Below are 25,677 nucleotides of genomic sequence, written 5' to 3' on the forward strand. Positions count from 1 at the left end.
AATGATAACAAATGGTCATTGATTCTGCATAAATGTAGTTTATTGGAATTGTCAGTATTCAAAGGCTAAATTGACATCACAGGATATGCACGTTTATTACAGCCTTATAGAGCAATATATAAAAGACTAGTCTTACAAAAAAAAAATCACAAGGTATAATAAACATTTATAAATACAATATTAGAAATAGGACTTATTGAGACATTTTTAATACTTAATGTCTGCTTGGACTATTTCTGTAACCGGATAAAGAGAATCCAATCTTACATTTCTGCCCAAATCAAGTCCCAGGGTTTCAGTTTTAGAGATGGAGCTTCAAGATGTACTGTTTAGACTCACACGAAGATCTTACATCAGGGTATACACTTATAAATAACATCTCTGCCATTATAGCTTTTAATTGCCACCACAGGTTTTTTAAATCAACACAGGCTACGTTTCTTTTGTCTTATTCGGGTTGAAAGACAAACTAGATTAAATGAGCATCTCTTTCACTGATCTTTAGGATCTTACTGTACGTGTGCCAGCTTGCTGCATTGTGTCACAATATGTCTACAGCTGACTTTTACAGTACTTACCAAACTCCATAAGTTTACAAAGGGATGCGTATAGTTACATAAGATGCTATGAAGACCTTAAATACTGTGAACATGGATCTTTATAACAGATTAGATTATTTGATTAAAAGCTAATTCTAAAGTATAATGATACCTGCAAAACATCCACATGAATTAAAAAAACAACAGCATAATAGTTGATATCTCTTCAGAATCTTGAGTTTAAGAATGCAAGCCAGTCCCTTATGTTAGGTGCTTTAAAAAATAAGTTTGAATATCTTTACATTTTTCAATCACTAAACTACTTAGTAAAATAACAAAATATTCTCATTTCTCATTCTCTTTGTGTTCCTGAGTCTCTTGTTCATGTATGACCTCCCAGAATCTCTTCTAGGTTTATGTCTTTCATCCAGTCATCGTTGCCTGAACCTGACTTAAGCAAAGAATCGATAAAGTCTGAGTCTGCATTGATCCCTGGTACTGTATTATCTCCATCCTGCAGAAAATCAAATGTGAGGCGGCCTGGGCGGTTGTTCTGATAGGAACCAGGGCTTTGTGCTGTGCCTCCGTATGTGCTCATGCACCCCTGTTGTGTGGGAGAGGATTGGTTTAGTCTGCTAATCCCAGGAAGTGGGGGTATGCGTGGCTGGCTGGCTCTAGGAGCAGATCCTCTAATGCCTGGGTTTAAAGGGATCACTCCAGAATGGGACACTACCTGATTTGGTGGGCCAATATGTCTTGGTGGGAAATGAGCATCTGTTTGTGCACTTTGAGGTAATACTGCACCTGGAAGTCTTTTTACATCTAGTTGCTTGTTAACATTTTCCCAGCTCATGCCAGTGTCCCTGCTTCCAGTGGGGGTCATGCACCCTAGTCCTTGGCCAAGGACTGAATCTTGGCTTGCACTGGTTCTTATATGTTGTGTGGTAGGAGCAATTCCTTGGAACTGTGGCTTGTTTTGATTCATCCCAATTTGCATCTGGCTGTTAGGCTGTTGGTGCAGTTGACCTGCACAGTTCTGGACTTCCGAATGATCAGATCTACTGGGAAACATTCTGTCTCCAGAGTTGGGTGTCATTTTGACTCCTTGGCCATTGGGTAAATGGCATGAAATAGACTGGATCTCCCTCTGGTCAGAGCTGTTACTGGACATTGGGGACGATGCCAGACCTGGACACAATACAGCTCATGAGTATGATTGGAATGGAAATTGTCATGACAAGTGAAGCTTGAACGTTATAAACATCGACAGAGAAATGAACTGAAATCAAAGTTTCATAATAATAAGATGAGAAGATAATAGGATGCAATAAGATGAAGCTTTGAATTAATTAACATAATAATGCTCATGTAGTGACTGAGACTAAGAAAAATACAATACTTTTGTGTAGATCAGGAGAAACACTACTCTGAAAAAAACAGTTTTAAGACCATAGCATTTCTTGAGTTCTTGGTTGACTAATAATGCGTTTTAAGAAACAATTCAGATGCTCAGTGTTAGTTTAATCACATTTTGTGGTGCAATGTGTTTTATTAACAGATTTAACAAATTTAACAGAAGGGGCAAAAGGTTCCGTATTAAAAAGTAACAAAAAAAAAAAAAAGAAAAGTACCTGGGTAAAGATTTGGAAGCTGTGGTTGTTTGTAGTCAGGCGGAGGTCTTGTTAGATGCCTGTTAAACTGATCCTGTGGGTTGAATTTCTCCTGAAATATAAATGAAAGTGGAAAAGAAAATGAACAGAACCTCTGGCTGTAAAATCTGAGGGTCCAGACAATAATCTAAAGTTAATGTGTGCAGTATTTCTGAGATTTCTAATAGGAGCAGCAAATTTCCCTTTCCCATTTTGATCCAGGAGAGCTACAGTTTTGTCTGATATTCTGTTGTTCGTAAATTAGTAGGCCAAAACACAGGAGTTACTATAAACTGCAAAAGAAGCAAGCGTGTTTTACAACCTTGTATCTGTTGAATTTAGGGTTCACTTGGTGCAGATTGTATCACGTCTCACTGTGTAGCGGATGACAGCAGAAAAAGATTGCGATGCAGAGTGTATCAGTTTTAAATTGTTACTCACTGTATCATTGGTGTGCTGCTGAGGTTGGCTTAGCTGTCTCTGTCCTTTGCCGTTGTTCATCTGCTGAGTGCTCGGTGCAGACGGATGCTGCTGCTGTGTCACCAGACAACCGTTTGCTGAGAAACGTGGCCCTGGTGCCAATCCCTTTGAACAGATAAGACATCGTTATAACTAATTAATAATTCATTTTTAATTAATACTTAATGAATTAATAATTTATTGTTACATTTTTAATACATTTTTTCTGAATTAATAATGAATTGAAACAAATCAAATGAGATCTGAATAATGAAATATGATAAATTTGAATAATTCAACTAAATGCATCTAATCTAAATTAATAATTAATAACATTGTATTCAAATATACTGTAATATTGCAAGTTCTGATATTTACGTGAGATCTTTATAAAACGCTTTATCAATTCAGTATACGTGCTTCTTTGATGTCTAGTTGATTGGGCCTTGTGATTGTATTGCTTGGCCACTAGATGGCAGGCTTTACCAATTACTTTAAAGCGTGTTTCATGGAGCACACGGTGCCACCCAATTCCCCAAATTCCCCAACAAAGAAAATTCATTTCATTATGAAAAAATGTTTCACATATGACATGGCTGACAAACTGTTATTTGGTTGACTTGTGAGAACATGTAAGAATTTTGCTAAAATGTTGACATTCAATATAATACTTCACATGACAGATCTCTTGGAGTACCTTTTCCCCTTTTTCTTTAAAGAAATGTACTCATTAGCCAGACAAGGTGCTTCCATGACCAAAACTTTTCTCTTGTGGACATCAAATATTCTAATGCAATATTCATACTGAAAAAAAAGAATTTTTTTTGGACCACCTCAAGCCAGCAGAGCTTTACTGTGTCTTGGCATTTATCTTACAAGTCTCTTAAACTCCAGCAGATGAACAATTTGTTTCTTAAAGATATCCCCTAATTTATATTTTGATTATTGTACTGGAGAGCACTTGTCACACCTAAATCTCTGCTGTAAAGCTTAGAGCATATAATTTAATTATTTTCATCAACCCCTTTAGTGAGCCATCCTGAAAAAGACCACTTCCATCATGATAGAAGTGCCTCTCACATGGCAGAGAAAGTTATTTAATATGTGCATATTTTGCTATTTGGAAATCGACAATCTTCCAATTTTCTCCTCACCTGTAAATTATATGGCCCCTGAACCTGCTTTGAATACCAATATTCTTCACCAAATGCAGCTGACTCCCCCATCAACTCCTCCCTCAAACAAATCAGATATGCGACCATTAACAAATCAGTTCCTCTTTAACAAAAAAAGCCCACCATCATGCCAGCGATCTGTTAAAAACCTGCCTTTGAAGTTTCATTGCAAAAGCAAAGTGGTTCAAATCAGTTGCAGTAAGGAAACGCAAATTCAGCTCCTGGGCAGGTGTTATTGAGCCTGTTTGAGTGACCATGACACTGTACACTACAGTTTAATTATACTCATTAAATTATATAGAGCAAATTGTTGAATAATTGGAGACATAAGGTGCAATCAGGATTTTAAAAAAGGTTCCTGTGATTACAACACGCTTAAAAAAAAAAAAAGCTTAAGAATTGTTGTTTAAGTGTTTCCTATATATTTGTTTGTAATACTTCTATCAGTGTCAGGTAACATCCTGTCATTCTGCATTATAGATCAGATAATAGTTATTTAAATAACCAATTAATTAAATAGTTACAACCACACACACGACTGGTAGAATCTTGAGACGAGTAAAATATTTACTGCAAGCTTTCCCAGAACAAACCCTGGTCATGTTATCCTATTTACTCAAACACACACAGTGTACATGAAACATTTCTCAGGCTTCAACAGCAGCGTAGCGAAAGGCCACTGCTTTGAGAACTGACGTCTAAATGAGAATCCATCTCCAGAAAACTACATTGGAGGTCCTTTCAACAAAAGCACTGAAAATAAGCCTGTGTGTTATGGGAGGAATTCCCTGTTTCAGCAAGCCATGGAAAAGGGGATTTTAAAAAGTACACTTTAGATGAGGTTTGAATCAGGGGCAACAGTATCTGCAGCAGCACAGGCCGTGCCTCAGAGGAGCTGAACAGGAACTTTCTGAGGTCCCATGCTGAGATGGTTCAGTCCTGGAAAGTCTACTAATTAATTGGAGGGCAAGTGAAGAGCATTGTTTTCCCTGCTGTGAGTTCAGATGAACTTCTACAATATGATGACGGAGATTTATTTATTTTTTGCTGAAATATGCATATGGTGTTTTGCAGATCATCGGTTTTAATAGGACTACAGGAAGTATTAAGTTTCTAACATCTTATACCCATCATATTTTAAACAAACTCCTCACTTTTCTCTGGTGATGTAAGCTCAGTCAGACTTCCAAGAACTAGTCATTTCCCCACTTTTTTAGCACAAGAATGCAAGATTTGAAACCTCATTCCTTGCTTTGTGATTCCTCCTATTAGAGGCATGGTGAAAAATCATGAGCAATATGAACACAAGGCAAACTGCCTTCATGTTACTTTCAAATTGCCTTTCAGTGGTCCGTTGTTGTATGGGTGGGAGGGACTGAAAGTTTCATTAGCATGGACGGCTCTCTAATCCACTCTTTGTCATCCTGATGTGTCATAAAGCTGTTTTCCATCTCTGCTCCACTCTTCGCTCTTCAGTACATCGTTAAATGAATACCACATGTGGTTGCGGACTCCATAAAGGAGGGCTGTGATTTAGGCTCTCATTCTACCACGCATTACAAGCAGCTGACAGGGCTCCAGGCCCGAGCCTTGCTGCTCTCTCACAACACTTCCTGCAGACTAAAGGCAGGAACGCTGTCCCCAGGGAGCAGCTCGGCATCTGGACTTGGCCCCGGATCGCTTTCCCAGGAAACAAGCACTCGCCTTGCAGTGCAGCTCCAACAACCTGGCACCCCCTCCTCTTTTTTCCACTGGGATGGGAATCCAGCAAAAATGAAGGCGAAAAAATAACTCGATAAAATAGAGAACCCGTGAACATGTGCTGTAATTGAAGAATATAACATTCAGTGATAGGCTAAACTTATGTGTAAATGTGCTTTATAAAACCTCGTATTTTATAGAAACCAAATGTCAACATTTTGTATTTTATGACTCTGGAAACTGAACTCCCATAAATGCCTCAAATATGTTACAGATCCAGGCCAAAAATTGTGTGCAGAATTGCTGAGGGAGGCTTTGTTTTTGTAAGTGAATTAAAAATTGAGAGAATGCATCATCAGCAATGTTTTACTGACAATATTTGTGAAAACTGTGCATTTTCTCCTCTTAAAATGGACATTTTAATAATTACAATCACTGTAATTGAGTTTTCCGTGTTTTTTTGTTGTTGTTTTAAACCATTGACAATTAGATGCCACAATTTTACATGTATATTATATCTAATGTAAATTAATTTGCAAACTATACTTGCCATAATATTCACAATTATGCCATAATGGTTATAATCAAGGCTTGCAGGGCCAAATGTCTCACCTACAAACCAACAAGCCCATGAATTACTTATTTGTGACTGATTGTGACCAATCATCACAACACTTCAGTCATAAATATGAGACATTCAGCATAAAATGAACATAATGAAAGCAGGACTATCCGTGTAACACAGCACATAAAAAAGCCATATGTGCAATTTTCCAAATAGAGAAAGATGTTCTTTGCCTTTCATATGGACCCGAACATGTCTATTAGGTTTTCATCATAGGCTTCAACACCCTTTAAAATACCCAGTTTTGATGCACTCAAGCTGACAACTGATCAGCAAACTGTGAGAACAAGAAAATGAAAAACAGCCAATATCTTGATCTTTTCACAAGAATTCTGCAAGCTGCTCCTGGTGGGAGGAAGTTCAGCTCTGCTCACGAGGGTTCCAGAGGGACTGTGGCACCATTTCGGGACCTTTATTTCCATGGCATTACTAATTCAGTTGACTGTGGGAAGACTCTGAGCACTCCCATTTTTCTCCCCTGTTGTAGCAGAAGCTGTGCCTTTGTTTCCATTTCAGCAGCGTGTTTAACCCTATCAGTGCTGCCAACAGCAGTATTTCTTTTAGTGCCTAAATGGCAGTTTCATAAGAAGAGCAAATGTTAAAGACTTTCTTAACTTCCAGAAAAACATTAGAAAATATCAACCTAAATTAACCATGCAGATATCTCTTTGTCTCATATAGCTCTCAGCAAACCCAATTTTCTATTGGATGTATTAAAAGTTAGCTTTTACAGACCTACTTTTCATGACTTGTTGGTCTCTAATGAAAGATATTTCCACATCTGGTTGTGGAACTTAGCTTTAAAGTTTCTTTTTAAACGGGATTTCTTTTGTTCATTAGCATTAATACTTAAAAGTAAACACATGGATGCATTTTTAATAGCTGTATTTTCATGTATTTATTTTAATATAATGTGTATAATGTTTCTGTCACTGGGTTCTGTCGCATAGTTGCTCAGTCCTCAGCTGTACCACTTCCAAACCCTAAACTTGCTGGCTCCTATATGAATGTAATTCCATGGAATACCCTTAACATTTTTTATAGTATGCACTAATGAATGCCTTTTGAGTATGTATCCTGTGCAGGCTACCTACAATAAATTTCTAAACATTTCATTAAGACAGCTTAGTTTTCATTGTCTGTGCTGTGCATGCCAAATAGATAAAGCCACTTGCAAAATTTGAACAGGGGCTTGAATTATAATAAATGGAACAATGTGTGGTTAATCATTGCTACTTCACTATTCAAGTATTCTTGTTAGCGTGTTGGGTTTATTTATTGTCCTGACTTCAGTTTTGCAAGCATTCCTGACTTTAGTAACAGGTAATTAAACAGACTACATGCTAATGTCATTGACTAGCAGCTGCAGTGGCCTTGTAACAACCTTCTGAAATTCTTTCAACTATGGCTGGTGACACCCCTTTCTCCTCCTTCCTCAACCCCCTACAACGCCATGGGCATTTTTATTATCAAATGCCAATATTTAGAAGCAGGAAAGGTAATGGCACATTGTACATAATGTGAACATAGTAACAATGTGAACAATGTAAACTGACAGTATACAGACATGGGTATAACATGCAATGACCATGGACCAAAAAGGATTCAAATAAACAGAATCAAGAATTATTTAAACTAATATTTAATCTAATTTGCATAATTTTTGTTGCATGGCTGCTTTTGAACAGGTTTTAAACTTTGCTGCTACTGGAAAAATAGATAAACAATAATTTAATCCAGGTTAATCTCTGCTCCCTTAGTATCCTCTACACTGAGAAGATTTCTGGGTGCTGAAAACTCGTCTTGTGTGGTTCACGTTATCGTTTTGCACAGAGAGAGGTAGGAGATGCTGTTTGTACAAAACTGAAAAGGGGGATGTTCTAAATCTTCCCAATCATAACAAATCAGTGGTTTAACCACGGGCACCAGGCTAAGCAGATTACTGTCATTTTCCACAACTTGTCCCTCACAGCTAACAAACTCCAATTAGCAAATCCCGCTGTGCACATCTATGACTTGGCGCTGAGCAACTGTGACAGGCGGAGAAATTAGAAGTCTTGCATGTTAATCCATCACAGTCTAGCGAGCCAGGACCCTCGTCAAGTTGCTTTGAGGGGATATAGATATTCAGGGTGCCCTGCAACTGTTAAGACACAAGACGCTGCGATTTATTGTGACACGAGCAACAAACTAACTGCAAGTGAAGCTACTAATAGTTAAACAGAGTCAAAAGTAGAAGTCGACAGAGTCCGGTAAGCTTCATGGTCAATGCAAATCCAGAAAAAATAGAGGGAGAAAAATCTGCTCCCTTCCATAAATGGTACACATAAGCCGACTAGAACAGATGGACCAGCCACTTAGAATTATGAGAAAAACTAATATGGATTTTGGGATTAATTAAATATTCCCATGACAATAAAATGGGATTCCTCTGAATATCTTAAATACAAGTAACTCTTACACCATGCACAGTTACACCATGTCACATGTTACACCATTCACAATTAATGTTATTTTTATCATGTTCACTTATGTCCCTCCCATTAGCCAATACAAAAATAATCAGTCTAGACTAAGACAGCTTAAATACAAGATTCAGCAAGCCTGATTTTCCTGATGGTCTGTTAAAACACATTCTTGTCAACTCCCAGCAGTGTTACAATCAATTTACAAATAAAGCTAGATTTTCTGCAGTTTGTAATGTATTATACAGTAAGTGCTTGAAACATCAGCTGAATATCCTACTTGGGATATCTTTAAAAAATGTTTGACATGCATTAAATGTATCCTACCTGTCTTTGTTGGGTCATTTTATAATTGATTCCATGACCATGCTGATTGAGAGGAGGCCTCAGGGGTTTCGGTTGTAGACATGATGATTGCATAGACAACTGGAACTGCGTGTTTTGACCTCCTGTGGACTGCTGCTGTGTAGTCTGTTTGCTTTGTGATCCAATTATATGGGGAATTTGTTGGCCTGTGGTTGAAGTCGGTGCTTTAGGGGTGAAATGCAGCATTGGTTTATTGTTTAGAGGTTTCAGGTCTGGGGGATTTAATGGGTTGTAACCACTAGGCTTAAAGAGGCAGTTGGGCATACCTTTTCCCTGACCATTGCCCTGAGAGCTAATTCTTGGTTGGCTTAACAAACCAGTGCTAGACACTGTTTCCTGACAGAATGAACTGGGGTGGCCACTAATGGTGGAGGACCAGTTCCTCACTCCTCCAGATTGGCTTTGTTGTTGGTGGCGGAGAATAGAGTTGGGCTGCTGTTTGGGCTGCTGGTTTGCTGCCATTTGCTTTAGCTGTTCAGCATGTGACATCTCAGGCCAGGCAGGTAATCCTCTAGCAGATGTTCCTGTGGTCTGTGAAATATGATTATTGGTCATTTGCCCAGAACTAATGGGAGAAGTTGACAAAGTAGTGTTGGCCATTGAGAAAGAAGGTCCAGCAGATGCTGGCCTGAGCTTTAGAGAGCTTTCTGATGCTTGTCCAAAATCAGGTGAGTACTCTGTCTTGATTGGTTTATCTAAATGTGGGCTGGGATTGGCAGCACCTGCCGAGCTGGGTCGACCAAGATCCAAACCAAAATCGTCATCTTGTTTCAGCATTTTCTCCAGCTCCAAGTCATTAAGAGACGGTACCGACCTGGTTAGCTCATCAAACAGGTCCTGAAGTTCAGGGTCAATCTGTCCCCCACCCTCATCTTTAAAGTCAAACACCATCATTGCATTATCTGCTGATGACTGACTGCAGGTCTGAACATCAGCCGGTTCTTTCTTCATATCTCTGAGAGTCATGTTAAAAATATCATTGCCTACACTTTGGCCCATCATGAAGGGATCTTTCCGTCGTGGAACTTGGCCCAGGGCTATAGACCCAGCTAAACTTTGAGGCTGCCTTACAGAGCAAGCACCAGCATGAAGAGAACCTGTCTCCATACGAAGACGCTTGAAGTCTGGCACTGGACCCACAGAGAAGTGGCCATTCTGCTTAGCAGTATATCCAGAAGGCTGTCCCTCAATCTTTCTTCTAAGGGACCCCTGGAGCTGTAAAGGCAAAGAATGAACTGTTAACTTGGCATTCTATTAAACAGAGTTTTATAGTAATGTCTGTTGCAAAAACATTTTAAACATTTACTGTAGATTAATGGACTTGTTATAAAGCAGCACAAGATAATTCTTTAGAAGTCTGTCCTCTCTTTCTCTACACATAGGTCAAAATGTGCATTTATTTTGCTGCTGGAAGTACACATAATAACAAGACATTTTCTATCTAATTAATGAATTCTTATCAAACGCCTCTTAAATGCTGAAAACCAATTAAATGATGAAATGTTTAAATATTAAAATAAAAAAGTGTCTCAGGAACAGATTAACTTTAAGTAAATTGACCCAGTTTGGTAATCAAGTGTGAGTTTTTCTGCATTGATTATTTGGCCATTTTGGATAAAAGCAAAAGCTGAGATTATTCATTTTCTCCTGTATGATTGAAAATTTTCCTTCAAGCACAGGAGAATGGATAGCTGAAATACAAAGATTAAAAAGAGAATCAGTACATTGGTAAATTGGCTAATCTACCTGTCTTATTTTTTGTGCAAGAAGGCTATGTCACAGGTATAATTTACTGGTAAAAAAAATATCCTGGAACAAATAAGGTTTAACAACAACAAAAAATCTCATCCGAAACCCCTGCATTAAGTGAGCAGTTAAATTTAGTCATCAGATAAACTGAACAGCGAGACAAAGAAAACCTTTTATCTGTTTGGCTCATTTGCATGAATTATATTTCCCACTGTTGGCTCACTGTAAAAATAGCAGCATTCTCCTTTGTGCATGAGACTGTTCTCTTTGTCTTGCATGTCTTCATTTATGTAAATGAGACCAGAACAATGACTCATAAGTCCCTTTTAAGTCACTCTACGGAAGCATTTGCAATTGTAGCTGAGTACATAAGCACAGTAGCTCCTAGCGCAATCATTTCTCTAGGAATAATAATAAAAAAAACTTAAACATCCAGTGTTATGAAAATGCTAAATCATACAAATACCAACTGACATTATCAGCCTGGGAAAGATAATGTGTTTGGTATAATATTATTATTAGTGTATAGATGGGTTAAGTGTGAAGCAGTTCTCACTGTAGTGGCAAATGAGAGGTTTTTTTTTTCCATCTGGTAGAAATTTTACACATTGTCAGGGTGGTAAAGTGATTCATGCCTTTGGGGTTGGGAGTGAACACTTCTCTTTTGCTCGCCCTCATTTGCGTTTTCACTCACTGTGTTTGCTTACCTACGCTATTTCACTATGAAAGAAGTCAATTCCTTACCACCTTCATACTGTCTGACTCATCATGATAGGGATGGCCTGCGCTCTGTTTTCGATGTGATGTGTTTCCTTGAACGAGTTAAAAAATTCCAAGAAATACAAAAGAGTCCCTAGAGTTTACACAGAATGGTGTGAACAATGAATAACATCAAGTGAGCAACAGATCTGTGGGTGGTAATGTCCTGTTGATAAGAGAGTTGAAAACAAAATGGTTAACTGTCCATTTTGAGTGAGTCTGTGCCCATAACAGCCCTTGATACCTGCTCTTGGCTGGCAGAAGTGGAACCTGATGTGTCCATTTGCATGTTTAATGTGTTGTGCTTCCTGAGAATCTTTTCTGTTCAACACGATTGCAAAGAGTGCTTATTTGAATTACTACAGACTTTTCAACCACTCAAGTCAGTCTGGTCATTCTCCTTTGATCTTACCAACAAGATGTTTTAGCCTGCAGACTCTCCACACACAAGGTTTTGTTTTTCCCACGATTTCAGAACTCTAGAGACTGTTGTGTGTGAAAATCCCAGGAGTTTCTGAAATACTCTACCCAGCCCATCTGGCACCAAAATTCATGGCACACATAAAGTCACATAGATCACAGTTTTTCCCTATTCTGACATTTAAAAAGATCTTCATGATTTTATGCATTGTGCTGCTGGCACATAAATGGCTAATGGAATAATTGAATGAAGGTGTGCAAGTGCTCTTATTAAAAAGGATTGTCAGTCTATTTACATTTTGTTTTGAAAGAATGCGTTGTGAATTCTTTAACTAATTCATTTCTACATGAAGGACCACACAGTATTGAATACAGTGCTGATGCCAACCTTTATAAATTAAAGATAATTATGCTAGATAAAGAGGTTTTATTATGCATCCACAGCATTCATATTTATATTTCACTTTAACCCATATGCTGAGAAAAAATTAAATGAGGAATGCTTTATAAAACACAGTTACAGGATCAAAAAATATAATTTATATTCAAAAACTAAAGAAAGTTTCAAAGATCGTACGTGTCCTGTTTTTGTTTGCATAAAATTGTGTTTTACTTTCATATTCATGAGCAATATCCTAATGACAAAACTGTATGGAAAGAAACACAACACAGTACCACTGTCTGTCCTTCTAATACATGTATCATTGGTGAAAATGTTGAGGGTCGCCTAAACAGATGACAAACACAGCTAAAGCTATATCAATCCTACTCTACTGATGTGATAACCACATATAAAATTATTCCACTGGGCTCATTTTGGCGGAGAGGTCCCAAAGAAACAGCGGCCTCTATTCATGAGAAATCCTCCAGACGGATCTACAAGTGATCTGAAAATAGAATTTCTGATTAAAATTTAATGAGCTCAGAAGCACAGGATCTCCCTCCTGATGAAAATAGTATGTAATTCTCAAAATACATACCATGCAATCCATTTTAATAAAAACACTTATTATTGATTTAATTATAAATGAATCTCTAATATTAAACAAAATGCAATGTATAATTTCAGGTTGATGTATAATTTTGGTTTCCTCAACCTTCCCGAAAACCTGCCAGTGTAATGGTTGCTATAAGTTGCTCTCTAAGTAGGAATGTGTGTGTGATGCCCTGTGATGGATTGGCATCTTGTCCAGGGTGTATTCCTTCTTCTTGCCCAGTGGTAAAGGGACAAGCTCCAAATCCACCGCAACCCTGAGCAGGATAAAGTGGTTACTGAGGATGGATGAATGACTGATGTACTGTATAATTTCAACTAAATAGAGTCTGGCTTGAAGCTAAGTGCTTCAAAATGTAAATGCCTACAGACTTGTGACAAACTGAAGGAAAACCCAACATAAAGTGTGTTAATAAGATGTTGGGTCACCACAAGTCCCAGGACAACTTCAGTGTTTTTTTTTTTACATAGATTAAAGGTTAAGATCAAGGCCTCATACATGGTATTGGTATGATGGTCTAAATGAATGCATCATCATCATCATCATCATCATCATCATCATCATCATCATCATCATCATTATCATCATCATCATCATGATCATGAGGTATGTTTAAGAATGGTGCTGTAATATCCAATCAAATCATCTCCTCTTGGAAAACAGAAGTGGCTCAGCACAGTGACACAATGGCATTTATTTAGATTTACTGTATTGAATTTAAGTATTACTGATATTGATTTTTAATTTTTTTATAATTATATTTATTTTATAATGTTCTTTGCATAATAACGTGTCCACTGTATTTTCATGAAAATTGAAGTGAGGCGACATTAATAGTGCACAAGTCTTAAAAAAACCTTTAATGTTTCAGCCGATGTAGCATGAGTAATGATTTGTTGAACCATCTTAATTGGGAAATATTTAATGATCTATGTAACTTTGCCTGAGAAGAGAAAAAAAAAGCATGTGCCAAGTTTATTCTTGTAAGTACAGGCACATGCATGCTATGTGCAAAAGTGTTGGGAGAAACAGAATTAAAAAAGGAGGGTGTGGTGATTTATTATGGTCTTTTTTTCAGCCAGTTCTATTGCTTGTCTCATAGATTTAAAAAGCTTCCCTAAGCACAATAACTAAGCTTGAGAAGTGCCAAGTAGACTGAGGTGCCAGCATCCCTCCTTGAAATAATGCTTTTCTCTGTGAAAGCACAGCAAATTGGGAACGACAGACTATTCACCAGAAATTAGTAGTTTAATCAAGTGTTTGCAGTGCAGTGAAAAAATACAGAAGAAATTCAATCTGTATCCTTACAGCATTTAATGCAGTTCTGAAAATGCTATGTAAGAAAAAAAAAGATGCTATGCTATACTATGAGTACACCACAGCATAGTTAATTGTTTTTCTTATAATTGCACATCCTGAAATATTTAATTACATTTATATACTTTAAATGTCTTTTAAACATTTATAGTTAATTTAATGTTGTGGAACATCCTGTTATGTTATAACTGCTAAAAACAGTCATTCCCCATGTGTATTTTAACATTCAGCTGTCACTTAAAGTTCATAAAACAAAAAACACAGATTGTTAAAAAGAAGGCAAAAGAAAGTCCTCTGTCCTTTAAACTATATTAAGTTCAATTATAAAGTACAAGCATCTGCAATATAGTTCCCTGTGCAGGAGTTACTACAGAAATACTGTAATAGCGTATTAGAACAAGTACATTAATATAAATCAATTTATAAAATCATAATTACCCTTGTAGCCAACACTACTGTTAGATATAACACTATAGCACTGCTGTTATAGACAATTAAACTACTAACAATTTAACCTACAAACAATCACACTGAACAGTGCTGTGGCATAAGGATTATCAAGTGAGGATAAGTGAGGTTAAGTGAGGATACATTACATAGTTTTTTTTTTTTTTTTTTTTTAACTTAGTAGGGTGCGAACGTCTGACTAAAATTGCTTCTATTTTTCAGTTCTTACCTAATTTAATACAAAGATTTTTATTACAAATTGTATTACTAGCACAACATGGGAAAATAGGTATCTTCACTCACATCAAAAGTTTGCTAATATCACATTTTCTTAAATTTAAATACAGTACAGACCTAGAAATAATTCAGGATCTTCAATATTAAATATAATATATGCCGAAAAAATGTTTTCTTTGTTTTACTTTTTTTTTATCCTAAAACTTGTTTATTAAAAATCCCATATTTTCAATGTGGTCTAATTTTTCCACAAAAAAAAAAAATCCAAACCTATTTTCCTTCTTATTATAGACCTCCCATTTGGGTTTCACCTAGCTCAAACCTCAGTCTCTAACGTTCCCTGTGTAAATGCAAAATTAATAACACGTTCTGAAGCTCTAAACACATATCACAGGACAATTTTCAACCCCTATTGAGAAAGAACCCTACATTTCTAAAGCCACAAACATTTTTTTCAGCCATTATCTTCAAAACATTGAATCATGGAATTTCTCTAGCATATATTTGGCACATCACTAAGCCTCTACTTGGACATATGAGATAATATTCTTTCACAAGACATTTCTACTTGGGGCCCCTCCACTACTCACAACAACACTTATAATAAAAAACATGTGATTATCTATCATAATATTTCTTAATAAAAAATAAATAAATAAATAAATAAAAAGATATTATAATTTTATGTGTTTGCATGTGTGTATGTTCCAATAACTGATTATATCCAGTTCAGCCCCCAGATTAAACGTTTCCAGTGAAACGATGTGGATGGCTTTATTTGTCTTTGATCGTGCATGTGTACACATACTGTACTGTATGTGCACAGACGTGTGCTGGGATACACCTGTGTAAAGGATCCCTGTCTCCATAGATTCCATTCAGAAATATTGTAATCCTCTCCTTAGAAAATCAGAAGATTTCCTGTCTAAATCCACCCTCAAAGCAAAAAAAAATAAACGTCCAAAATAAAGAAATAAATACCGTTATTGTGTTCCTAAGGAGACATAATATTTGCAGGCTTGCAGGGGTTGCTGAGTGCCGTGAGGTGGAATTTTAATCGGATACGAGTGAAAACCTAGAGCTTTCAGTCTCTAAACTCATAGACCTCACAACCACTCTATGCTTTTCTCCATGAGAACTAATTACATTCAGTCTCTGAATGGAGCGGCAGTGAGAGAGAGAGAGAGAGAGAGAGAGAGAGAGAGAGAGAGAGAGACTGAGATAGAGAGACACAGAGAGAGAGACAGAGAGAGAGTGAAAGCACTTATCATACTCAGATAAACAGGATAAAACACATTATGCTGATGGCTTTTGTCCCACACATGCTGATACAGTAAACATTGTTTTTTCCCTTTGCTCACTTCCTTTCACTTATATACAGCCCCACATGGCTCTATATTTACCAGCATACACAGAAAAAAAATACAAATAAAAATGTGATATATTGGTTAGATTTTACAAAGCTGGTATAAGCAGCTTGCTCTGCATCTTCTTTAATGTGTTGAATCCTTAAAGTGATCACTAAAATAGACTGTCCAACGGTCTGTGTCTTTGTACTCAGCAGCAAAAATCAGTTCAGCATGTTCCATCTGTTTTTACCAATCAGGACCTTCCTTTGTATCAGGCTAGGTAATAAATTAACATGAAACAAAATGTGTTGTTGCTGACAACAGCTTACGCAACAAAACAGAAAAGTTTACTGGAAACGAAAGCCGACAGTCTTCTCAATCTGTAACGGAAATGCGCCCATGATGGCTAGCTAATGCCATCTAATACTTTAGTCATACTTTAGGACTCTAACCAGGCCTGTTTTTTTTTATCATTAACCATTCTAGCTGTATAACTATAACTTATTTGTCAACCAATTGTTGAGTGTTTTTTGATCATATTTATCATGTTTTGATTTAATAACACAATTCAATTTAATACAATGGTATGTACAGGGATTTGTGTAGGGCTTCAATTAAACAGACTAAACAATGTCTAATTGTTGATATAATGGCATCTTGTTTAAGTAAATTTAGGATTTTAAGCTTTTTTTAGTAATAGTCTGAGTAAAGTTATTACAATGCTACAATCATTCATGGCAACATGATCTGTCTTATTTACATGGAGAGAAAAAGGGAGAGTCAAAGAGCTGTCAAGAGAACAACAGCTATAATGTAAGTGATAACAGGAGTTAGCTTGTTTTGCATTTTAGAATATAAGATGTATTTAAAAGAGAATGTGACACAAAACAATTAATAGCTTGTTGTCAAGTTGAGTGGTATATTTGGAATACAATAGTTCTGTATATGTGTATCTGCCCTCTGCTCTGGTACATTACAACCATCATGTTGTTGATTATTTTTCTGAATACCCCCACTCACATATTTTGTACATTATGTAACTTAGAAAAAGCACCATTATTGTTATAGATTTTTATATATTTTTCATATATCATACCTGCATATCTGCAACATATCTGCAACCCATACGTGTAACTACATAATTGCCAAGCTTATCTGAAATCACATGTTAAACTGTCAAAGATGAAACCTGATATGTTTGGTAGGGTGTATGTTTGGTGTGAGGTGGGAATCTTCGATGCCTGAATGAGATATAAAGTATAGAATAATTTACAGCCACTTTAAGATGACAATGACATTATATTTATTGTGACTAAAAAAGGAAGCCATGTCACTGTAACCTCCAACTATTTGTCCCAGAGACAAATCTAAAAAAAAAAATTAATCCAACTCTGATGAAATACTGCAAGAGGACTATGGGCATATCTGACTGCATTCTGCTTGCCCTGGGTGTCTCAGCCTGCCTTCATTTGGTCAGTAACAGGGCCTTTACTCTCTGTATCACACAAGTCCAGTGGGAACAATTTTGCTTTCATTTTTTTTCATTTCCCGCTCGTTTGCCCAAGTAAGTCTCTGGAGGTTAAAAGTACAGTTTCTCATGGGTGTTATATGACCTGAAATGTTTAACAGAACAGAATCGTCAGATGACATCATCTGGTCATCATTAAAGATTATTATGACTACCATTTTAGTATGGCATACTGTTCATACAGCGAGGGTTATATATTTTAAAATTGCATATGACTAAACTTTATGAACAAAAAGCACAGTGGATGCATTCGCAACACTTTAATGCACTTTCTTATACTTGAGTTTCTTCCATTCTATAAGTTTTAAACTAGGCTTTTGTTTTTAACTAGCCACGCAAGTCTGTTACAAAAATGTCATTGTAATCATATTATGTCAATTTAATGGTTTACTCAACTTCAAGGTTTAAATGTCGTCTCATATAATTATGTCATTAAGGTAATACATTTCATCATGACCCTTTAGGCTACTAACTATTTATGCCGAACAACAAGCAGAAGTGTATGACAGAAGTATGAAACCAAACCAGGTCTGTAATATAGACCATTTACAGAGCTACTGTGTCCCAGAAAGAGAAGAAAAAGCATAATGTATAGGAACTGCAGTTAAATTAGTAAAACCAACTACATGTAAGAAAGTATTTACTCATACTGTACTGTTACCAAGACTTAAATAACTTGGTTTCCATGCTGCTTAAGTGCAAGGTGGCAAAAACCACAACTGATTATTTTAGCTCACCTACACAATCAACCTACACAGACTCAAATCTAGGACATCTGTATAATTGAGAATATTAGATATAAGATCTAAGCATCATGCTAAGCTATATAGAGCAAGTGTGTCAGTATTCTGAGTGTTTCCTTAATTGTGCAGACATCTCCTGACTGTGATGCACATTTCAGCCTGCATATGTACATGTACATTAAAGCAGTGGCCCCTTTTTTATAAACGCAATGCAACAAGGCAGGCGCACAGGCAGACACTATGATCCTCATCAGCTCTTTTTCTCTCGCTCCTCTTTCTGTTTTCTTTCTTAGAAGCAACTCCACGGGGGAGTAGAAAGAACAAGATGATGGGAGGAACAGAATAAAAAGATCGGCAATGAACAAAGACCAGAGAAGAGGAAAGAAGAGAAACGAGGAAGCGCACGGCTCCATCATGGAAGCCCTGAGGGGAATACGAGAGCGAGAAAGAGAAAGCAAGAGGATTCGTGCAGCTCTTTGAAGATCCCAAGCATCCATTATGTTTAGTGTGGGATGTACATTACTGCAGTGCAACTTCCTGCACCTCACTGCCACTCTCAGAGGAGAGACGAGCATGCTCTTCACAATACCAAGCCTGTCTCTAACTGGACACTGTGTGCTAAGGCCTCTGAGTCTGAAAAACAGCTTAGCTGAACCTATTCACTGAGCTGGAAGCAAACAAGACCAGTGTGTGTGCTCTAAAAGAATGTGATCGCTTCAGGGGATGGTGTACAATGTCAGTTTTCAGTCCAAATCCAAGGATAATTTAGCATTTCACTTTTATTCTGCATTTTGTCTTCCATTAAAACCCTTTAGCTCCCCAGGTGGGACCAGACTTACATCAGCTACATCAACTACATAGTTTCCTATTAGTTTTAGTGTTGTTGGTATTGGTATTCAGTAGTCTCTTTATAAGATGCTTTTTATATATAAATTAGAGAGGAGGTTAGGAGATAAAACACACCTACAAAAAAAAGGTACAGTTTAAATGTCCTTGGATGGACAAAGTATAGATTTTACAGTGTAGAGTGCCTAAGCAAAGTCATACAGTATATTTATACTTAAAATATAGATTCCAGTGTTTAAAGTGTTAGTGTTTAAAACAGTGGAAATAATTTTAATACAAATCTGGATCTGGTACTGAAATCCTATTTGTACAAATGAGAACGTGCTGACTAGCTATATGGAATGGCAATAGGGCATGAGGGCTTTCCAATTTGCATGTCATTCATACTGTAAGTGTTAAATCTTTATTATGATCTACACCACTTATTTACAGTAAAACCACATTCTTTGTGGGTTGAACAGAGTGGGTTGGAACGAGGGAAAACCTGTGATATTTTAACTTAATTGTAAAGGCCACTCCTTGTAACGTCGGTGAGGAGTTAGTTGTGCACAGAGGGACGATGAACCTGTAAACAGATTGAGACAGGCTTGTCTAAGACCATTCCTGACACACTCACACACACACACACACACACACACACACACACACACACACACACACACACACACGTATCATGAAGAACTCCATCAACCTAAACCTGACAAGCTGTCACACTGCATGTCCATCCCTACATTTCTCTTTCAGCCTCTGAATATGACACTGCTGTCACCCTTAATCCAAATGTCATGCTTAACCAGATAGACAATGTAAAATCTGCCCTTGGCACATCCAACAACACAACACAACCTCTGCAAAGGTTCTTGGATACTGTTGGGGAAATATATTCAAAAACTGCTTAGTGATTTTGACAAAAAGTCTGTCCAGTTTTAAAAGGGACCACTGACACAATGTGATTAGAAAACAATTCTTTATGAGGTTTATTGTATATTTTCTATATCCTATTATGAATGAGATATTTAATTTTATTAAAAAATAATTTGATTTCAAATTTAATTGTGGATTTTAACAATTACTGAGCACAGTCGTCCACCGTTTACGTGCCAAAACCGACTGCGACAAACGGATTTCCGCAATAAATTGACGCAACCCCAATTTTATTGCTTTAACCATAAATAATACTCCCACACTCTTTAAACACACAGAAAACATTTGCAAAAATATAGGCAGATGAATTTTGTGTAAATTCGTAGAAATATCACATTTATAGTGAGCACTGTAGTACAGTACAGTACTGTAGCATAGCCTATGCATAGTTTCTTTGCTTGTTTATTGGTTGAAATGTCCTTTTACATCAAAAAGGGGCTGAGTTAAAGATACACGTCACTGAAATTTTTTATTTTCATTGGCTAAATCTGGTTACGTATGTCTTGAACTCCACCATTCTTTTTGACGTCAGAGGATATTACAACCAATAAATAAGCGGAAACCTACGGTTTCTTGTAATACTGCTAATTTCTTATGATAAACTGAAACCGGGACCATTCGCAAAACAAAATAGTTATGTGCCAAATTGAAAATCGCGATAAATTGAGGGACGACTGTACTTAATTATACAATATTTAGTTTTAAATTATCTTTCTAAGAGAGATATATATTATCTATATTTCAGGTGTAAGAAATGTAAAAAGCTGAATTACAAGATAAAATTGTGACTTTGACAAACCCTAACTGCTAAGTCTTGCATGTATGTTATGCTAGTTATGAGCCTGTTTGTTTAGTTTCAGTTTGCTTTGTCTGTTCTAGCTATTATGTAGATTTCCTAAACCAATACGTGCTTTTGACACAGGTTCTGTCTTAACCATCTGAAAATGTCCTCAATTCAATCTGCATCAATAAACTTGCACTTGCATTTTGAACCGTTTGTGGCTTCACTTGGTTTATTTTTTATGAGATAACGGAAAAATACTGTAGTGTTGGTGTTAAGACTGTAAATCTCTGATACACTATAAACACTTCCAGTCTTTAGCATGGTACACCCCGACTCACCATTTATGAAGATACAAGAAAGAAATACTTTTAATAGACCTTCCTCATAACTAAGCATGTGAATGAGCAGTAAGTTATCCATTTACTGTAAAAATTCTCTTAATATGGATAGTAGACCTTTTTTTTACCAGCATGAGGATATGTTTTTTTAACATGAAGCATTTTTGTAAGTCACTCTAAACACTGGAATATGCAAAATGCTGCAAAAGGAAATGTTTTCAGCAATGATGCACAACCTTTCAAGAGAAAATTGCGGTGTACTCATGAATCATTCCCGGCTCCAACATAATTAAGAATTAATTATTTCTCAGTCACTTTACTCGGATATATCGATATAATCGCAATTACGGCTCTGTCTCATCGTAGTAGTTAAGAGCTATGAAAGCACAAAGAAAAACTGCAATAATTTGCTCCACTGGCCTCTAAATGCTCAATATTTTTACAAGCTATTACACAGTATGTTCACAAACAAATGTCTGCTACAAAAGCACAGTGTCCTCTGGGTTTAGTGGTAGTTTCCACTCTCGTGTGCTACACCAATGTTCCATTTCATTGGTGTCTCCATTTTCTGTCTTTATCTCTGTGTTTATGTATTTTTCTTCATTTACTCTTCATTTTTAATTAACATGTGTAAGAAAGAGCTGAAAAGAAAGAACAGAAATAAGTATAACCAAAGATGACAAAAGACAGCTGAATAGGATCTGTGTTATTCCTCTACATGTTCCTCTCAAACATAAAATTACCGAGAGCTAATCTGGTTTTTTTATTATTTTCCTAGAGATTTCTCATCGCGTGTCGAGAGCAGAACCTAATCTTTTCATCGTTATCTCAATCAGACCACATTCTGCTCTGGCAAATGTCTAAAAATGTAAATAAATTAAGGGTTTGCTAAAGCTTTTTATGAGGGTCTGAGTGACTGTGGATAGTAAGTGAGTGTGTGTGTGTGTGTGTGTGTGTGTTTGTGTGTGTGTGTGTGTGTGTGTGTGTGTGTGTGTGTGTGTGTGTGTGTTTGTGTGAGAGAGAGCTTGTATGTGTACTGAGCCAGAAAAACAGTTGAGACAGCTTCAGCGCATATGTATGTGATCTTGAGTATGTGCATGTAGCTGTGTGTGTGTGTGTGTGTGTGTGTGTGTGTGTGTGTGTGTGTGTGTGTGTGTGTGCGTGTGTTTGTGTGTGTAAGGGGTAATGCAAATCATATTTAAACAGCATGCAGACAACAAAGACTATAGCAGATTAGTGAATTAAAGCGGTAATTTTTCCATGTGACAAACCAGCAGGGGTCTCTATGGCCAGAAGGGAGGAACAATCACTAAGAACTTACTGTTTATGACGAGTCACTGATACTAAGGATGATTACAGCTTCTGGTTATAACTACAAAGAAACAGATTGATTCCCAAGCCCCAATCATATATTACCAGGATTGTAGGAATTGTTTGAAAAAGCATAATTTTAAAATAATACAGGCATCATTATAATTTGTTTTGGACAGCAAGAATAAATAAATAAATAAATAAATAAATAAATAAACGAGTCAAGCTCACAATAAGGAGTGACAGGAAATTAATATATTTTAGTGAACCGTTCCTCTGGCCAGCATAGCCATACAATGTGAAAGGTTCTTTTCCCAGCAGACGTCAGAAGCCCAGTGCCTCCCCACCACCCATCTCCCTGCCACGGGAAACAGCTCACAAGCAGGGAAGCTGCTTTCCTGTTTTCAAAGACACTCCTATGGCATACCGAGCTGCTTCCTGCTCTTGCTCTCTCTCTCTCGCCCGCTCGCCTTTCACCAACATCTGGCTCTCTTCCAACAATGCAGCTGTGCTGTATTGTCAAAATGAACCATGGCACTATCCAGATGAATAAGAATGTGAATATATATATATATATATATATATATATATATATATATATATATATATTTATATATTTATATATAAATATTTATTTATTTATTCACATTCTTATTCATCTGGATAGTGCCATGGTTCATTTTGTGTGTGTTATACATTTACAACATCTTTAGTAACATTTACAGCATCTTTGCAGTAAACTGCAAACAATCTCTTTAAAGATCAGTCTGGTATAAGGACTGATCTAATATCACCCATCAGAAGCAGAATTTTGACCTGTGTGACTTATATATACATTGAATTGTTGGTTTCTTTATTCATTTAATCTTGAATAACTGCTTTAAAACTGGTCTGGTTTGATGTTTCTGAAGCCTATACTGGGAATACTATACACAAGGATGGAATACACCTGGGTGGGATGCCAGTCGCTTCTATACATGTATGAGTGGTGTAATGTATTGATGTCTGAAATATCATTATCTGTATACAGATTTAGACTGAAACTTGAAGTCTATAATGAAACTTTGAGCAAAACCAGAAGGGTTCAATGTGAACCATACTACTATGCCTCCTGAAACACTGGAAACTACTTATACATTCAAGTATGTATTTACATAAATGTGTCTAGGGCAGTTTTTGTTACAAGATATTTCAAGTTCAATTTCCTAAAATATAAACAGACTAGAAGCCTAATTGAACCACGTCAGCCCTGATCAGGCAGTTACTAAAGATGCTGTAAATGTATAACACAATGCTGCATGTTTATTTCCACAAACTTGGTCTTTCTTTGTCCGGTGAGATTCATATGTAACTGCCTGATCACATCTGCATGTTAAGCAACTTAGTAGTTTTGATGTTTTGTTGTGCCCTGCTGGATCTCAGTCTCACACCTCTGGATGCTTTATGAACCTTTGTATTTAGTCACCTCCCCAAAATCTAGTGCACATTCTTCAAATTTCAAATAAATATTGATATCTCAGTGAGTATATTTTGTTAGAGCAATCCTATTCAAGACTGCAAACAGTTTTGCTAAGATCAGATGGTAAGCATTATGAAGCATTATAAGAGGAAGTGGAACTATCAAATCTGTTTGTTTGCAGTGTTGAGTATGAAATAAATGATTCAGATATACACCTCTTATAATGTTATAGGATATATACATTTGATAAAATCTTTTCACCCCTATAAAGAAACAAAGGTTTACACCAAATTGTATATAATTATATGCTTGCTGTATCGCTCCATGATAATCTGCATGTGGTGAATCTCCCATGGGAATAGCAGGCATGGTTCTGAATATGTTGTTTATGTATTCAAAGCTCTCAAAACTGGCTTTGATTAAAGAAATCGCATAACAGCTGGCAATGGGCTATGCTCAGTCAAAAAAACACCATGGTTAAGAAGCTTACTTTTATAATACTAATTTTAACAATGTCTCTCTGCTTTTCTTCCACCACAACTGACAACTTCACTGATTTTAGTAAGGGTGCAACAGATTCAGTACAAGATACATAGTCTGAGCTTGAATAGGATGCTGGTTTAACAAAGGAGCACATTATGAGAATATTTCACAACGAGGAAAAAAAGCGAGCGAGCAAGCAGAAACTGAACCCCAGTCGACTCCCACACACTTCTTACATTCCGAATAAGGCCTGCAGTCCAATATTGGCAGCCGCATGCAGACACCACAGCAGAGGTCCCACTGAATCCAGCCAAGAACATGGGAAAAGAGGAGGCATACACACAAAACAACTACTCCTTCCATTATCCATCAATGTGCTCATTTATCCAAACTAAGCAACTGCAAGCATATTGTGTTTGGAAGGATTTACTGGTTGCAACTTTCTATTGTTATGGCTCGTGTTTATTTTTCTTTGACAGCCCTACAGGGTTACTATTAATCCAACAACAGTCTACACAGACAGAGAAGCTGACAAATAGAATAAAATAATTAACTGCACGTAGCTGTCCTGATCATAGCAGTCAGGGAAAACAAAGCTTCATTAATGTGCAGCAGTGGCAAGAAAACAGCATGGAGTGTTACATTAGATTCCTCAACTCCAGCAGTTCTGATCACATATTACTAACAGTTAGCAATGTTTGGTGGTTTTGTACAGCTGTGTTTACACAGTGCCAAGGGAAGTTCTGACAGTGGCACTGAGAGTTCAAGGTTGCAACAGTTTCAGCAGAGCTCACAGAGCTGTGTGTGTGTGTGTGTGTGTGTGTGTGTGTGTGTGTGTGTGTGTGTGTGTGTGTGTGTGTGTGTGTGTGTGTGTGAGTGTGTGTGAAAGTAAAAGCACATAATCTTACTGAGGGTTCAGTAAAACCAAAATCTCACCACTTTTTCCTCACTGTATTTACCCTTCCACAGAATATTTAATTTCAAATACAGTACATAAATGGAGCTAACA

General features: G+C 36.9%; 1 protein-coding gene across 1 annotated transcript in view; it reads right to left on the reverse strand.

Moving 5' to 3' along the window:
* Nucleotides 1-22: 22 nt before the first annotated feature.
* zmp:0000001236 (mastermind-like protein 2) overlaps nucleotides 23-25,677 on the reverse strand; it is a 42,848-nt gene continuing 17,193 nt past the window's right edge. Inside the window, exons 2-5 of the mRNA XM_046862945.1 lie at nucleotides 8,941-10,194; nucleotides 2,630-2,773; nucleotides 2,171-2,261; nucleotides 23-1,727 (exon numbers count right to left, since the gene is read on the reverse strand). Coding sequence (XP_046718901.1) covers nucleotides 922-1,727; nucleotides 2,171-2,261; nucleotides 2,630-2,773; nucleotides 8,941-10,194 — 2,295 coding nt within the window. The 3' untranslated portion in view covers nucleotides 23-921. The remainder of the gene's footprint in view (nucleotides 1,728-2,170; nucleotides 2,262-2,629; nucleotides 2,774-8,940; nucleotides 10,195-25,677) is intronic.

Source organism: Silurus meridionalis, chromosome 12, assembly GCF_014805685.1.
Source record: "Silurus meridionalis isolate SWU-2019-XX chromosome 12, ASM1480568v1, whole genome shotgun sequence".
NCBI lineage: Eukaryota > Metazoa > Chordata > Actinopteri > Siluriformes > Siluridae > Silurus > Silurus meridionalis.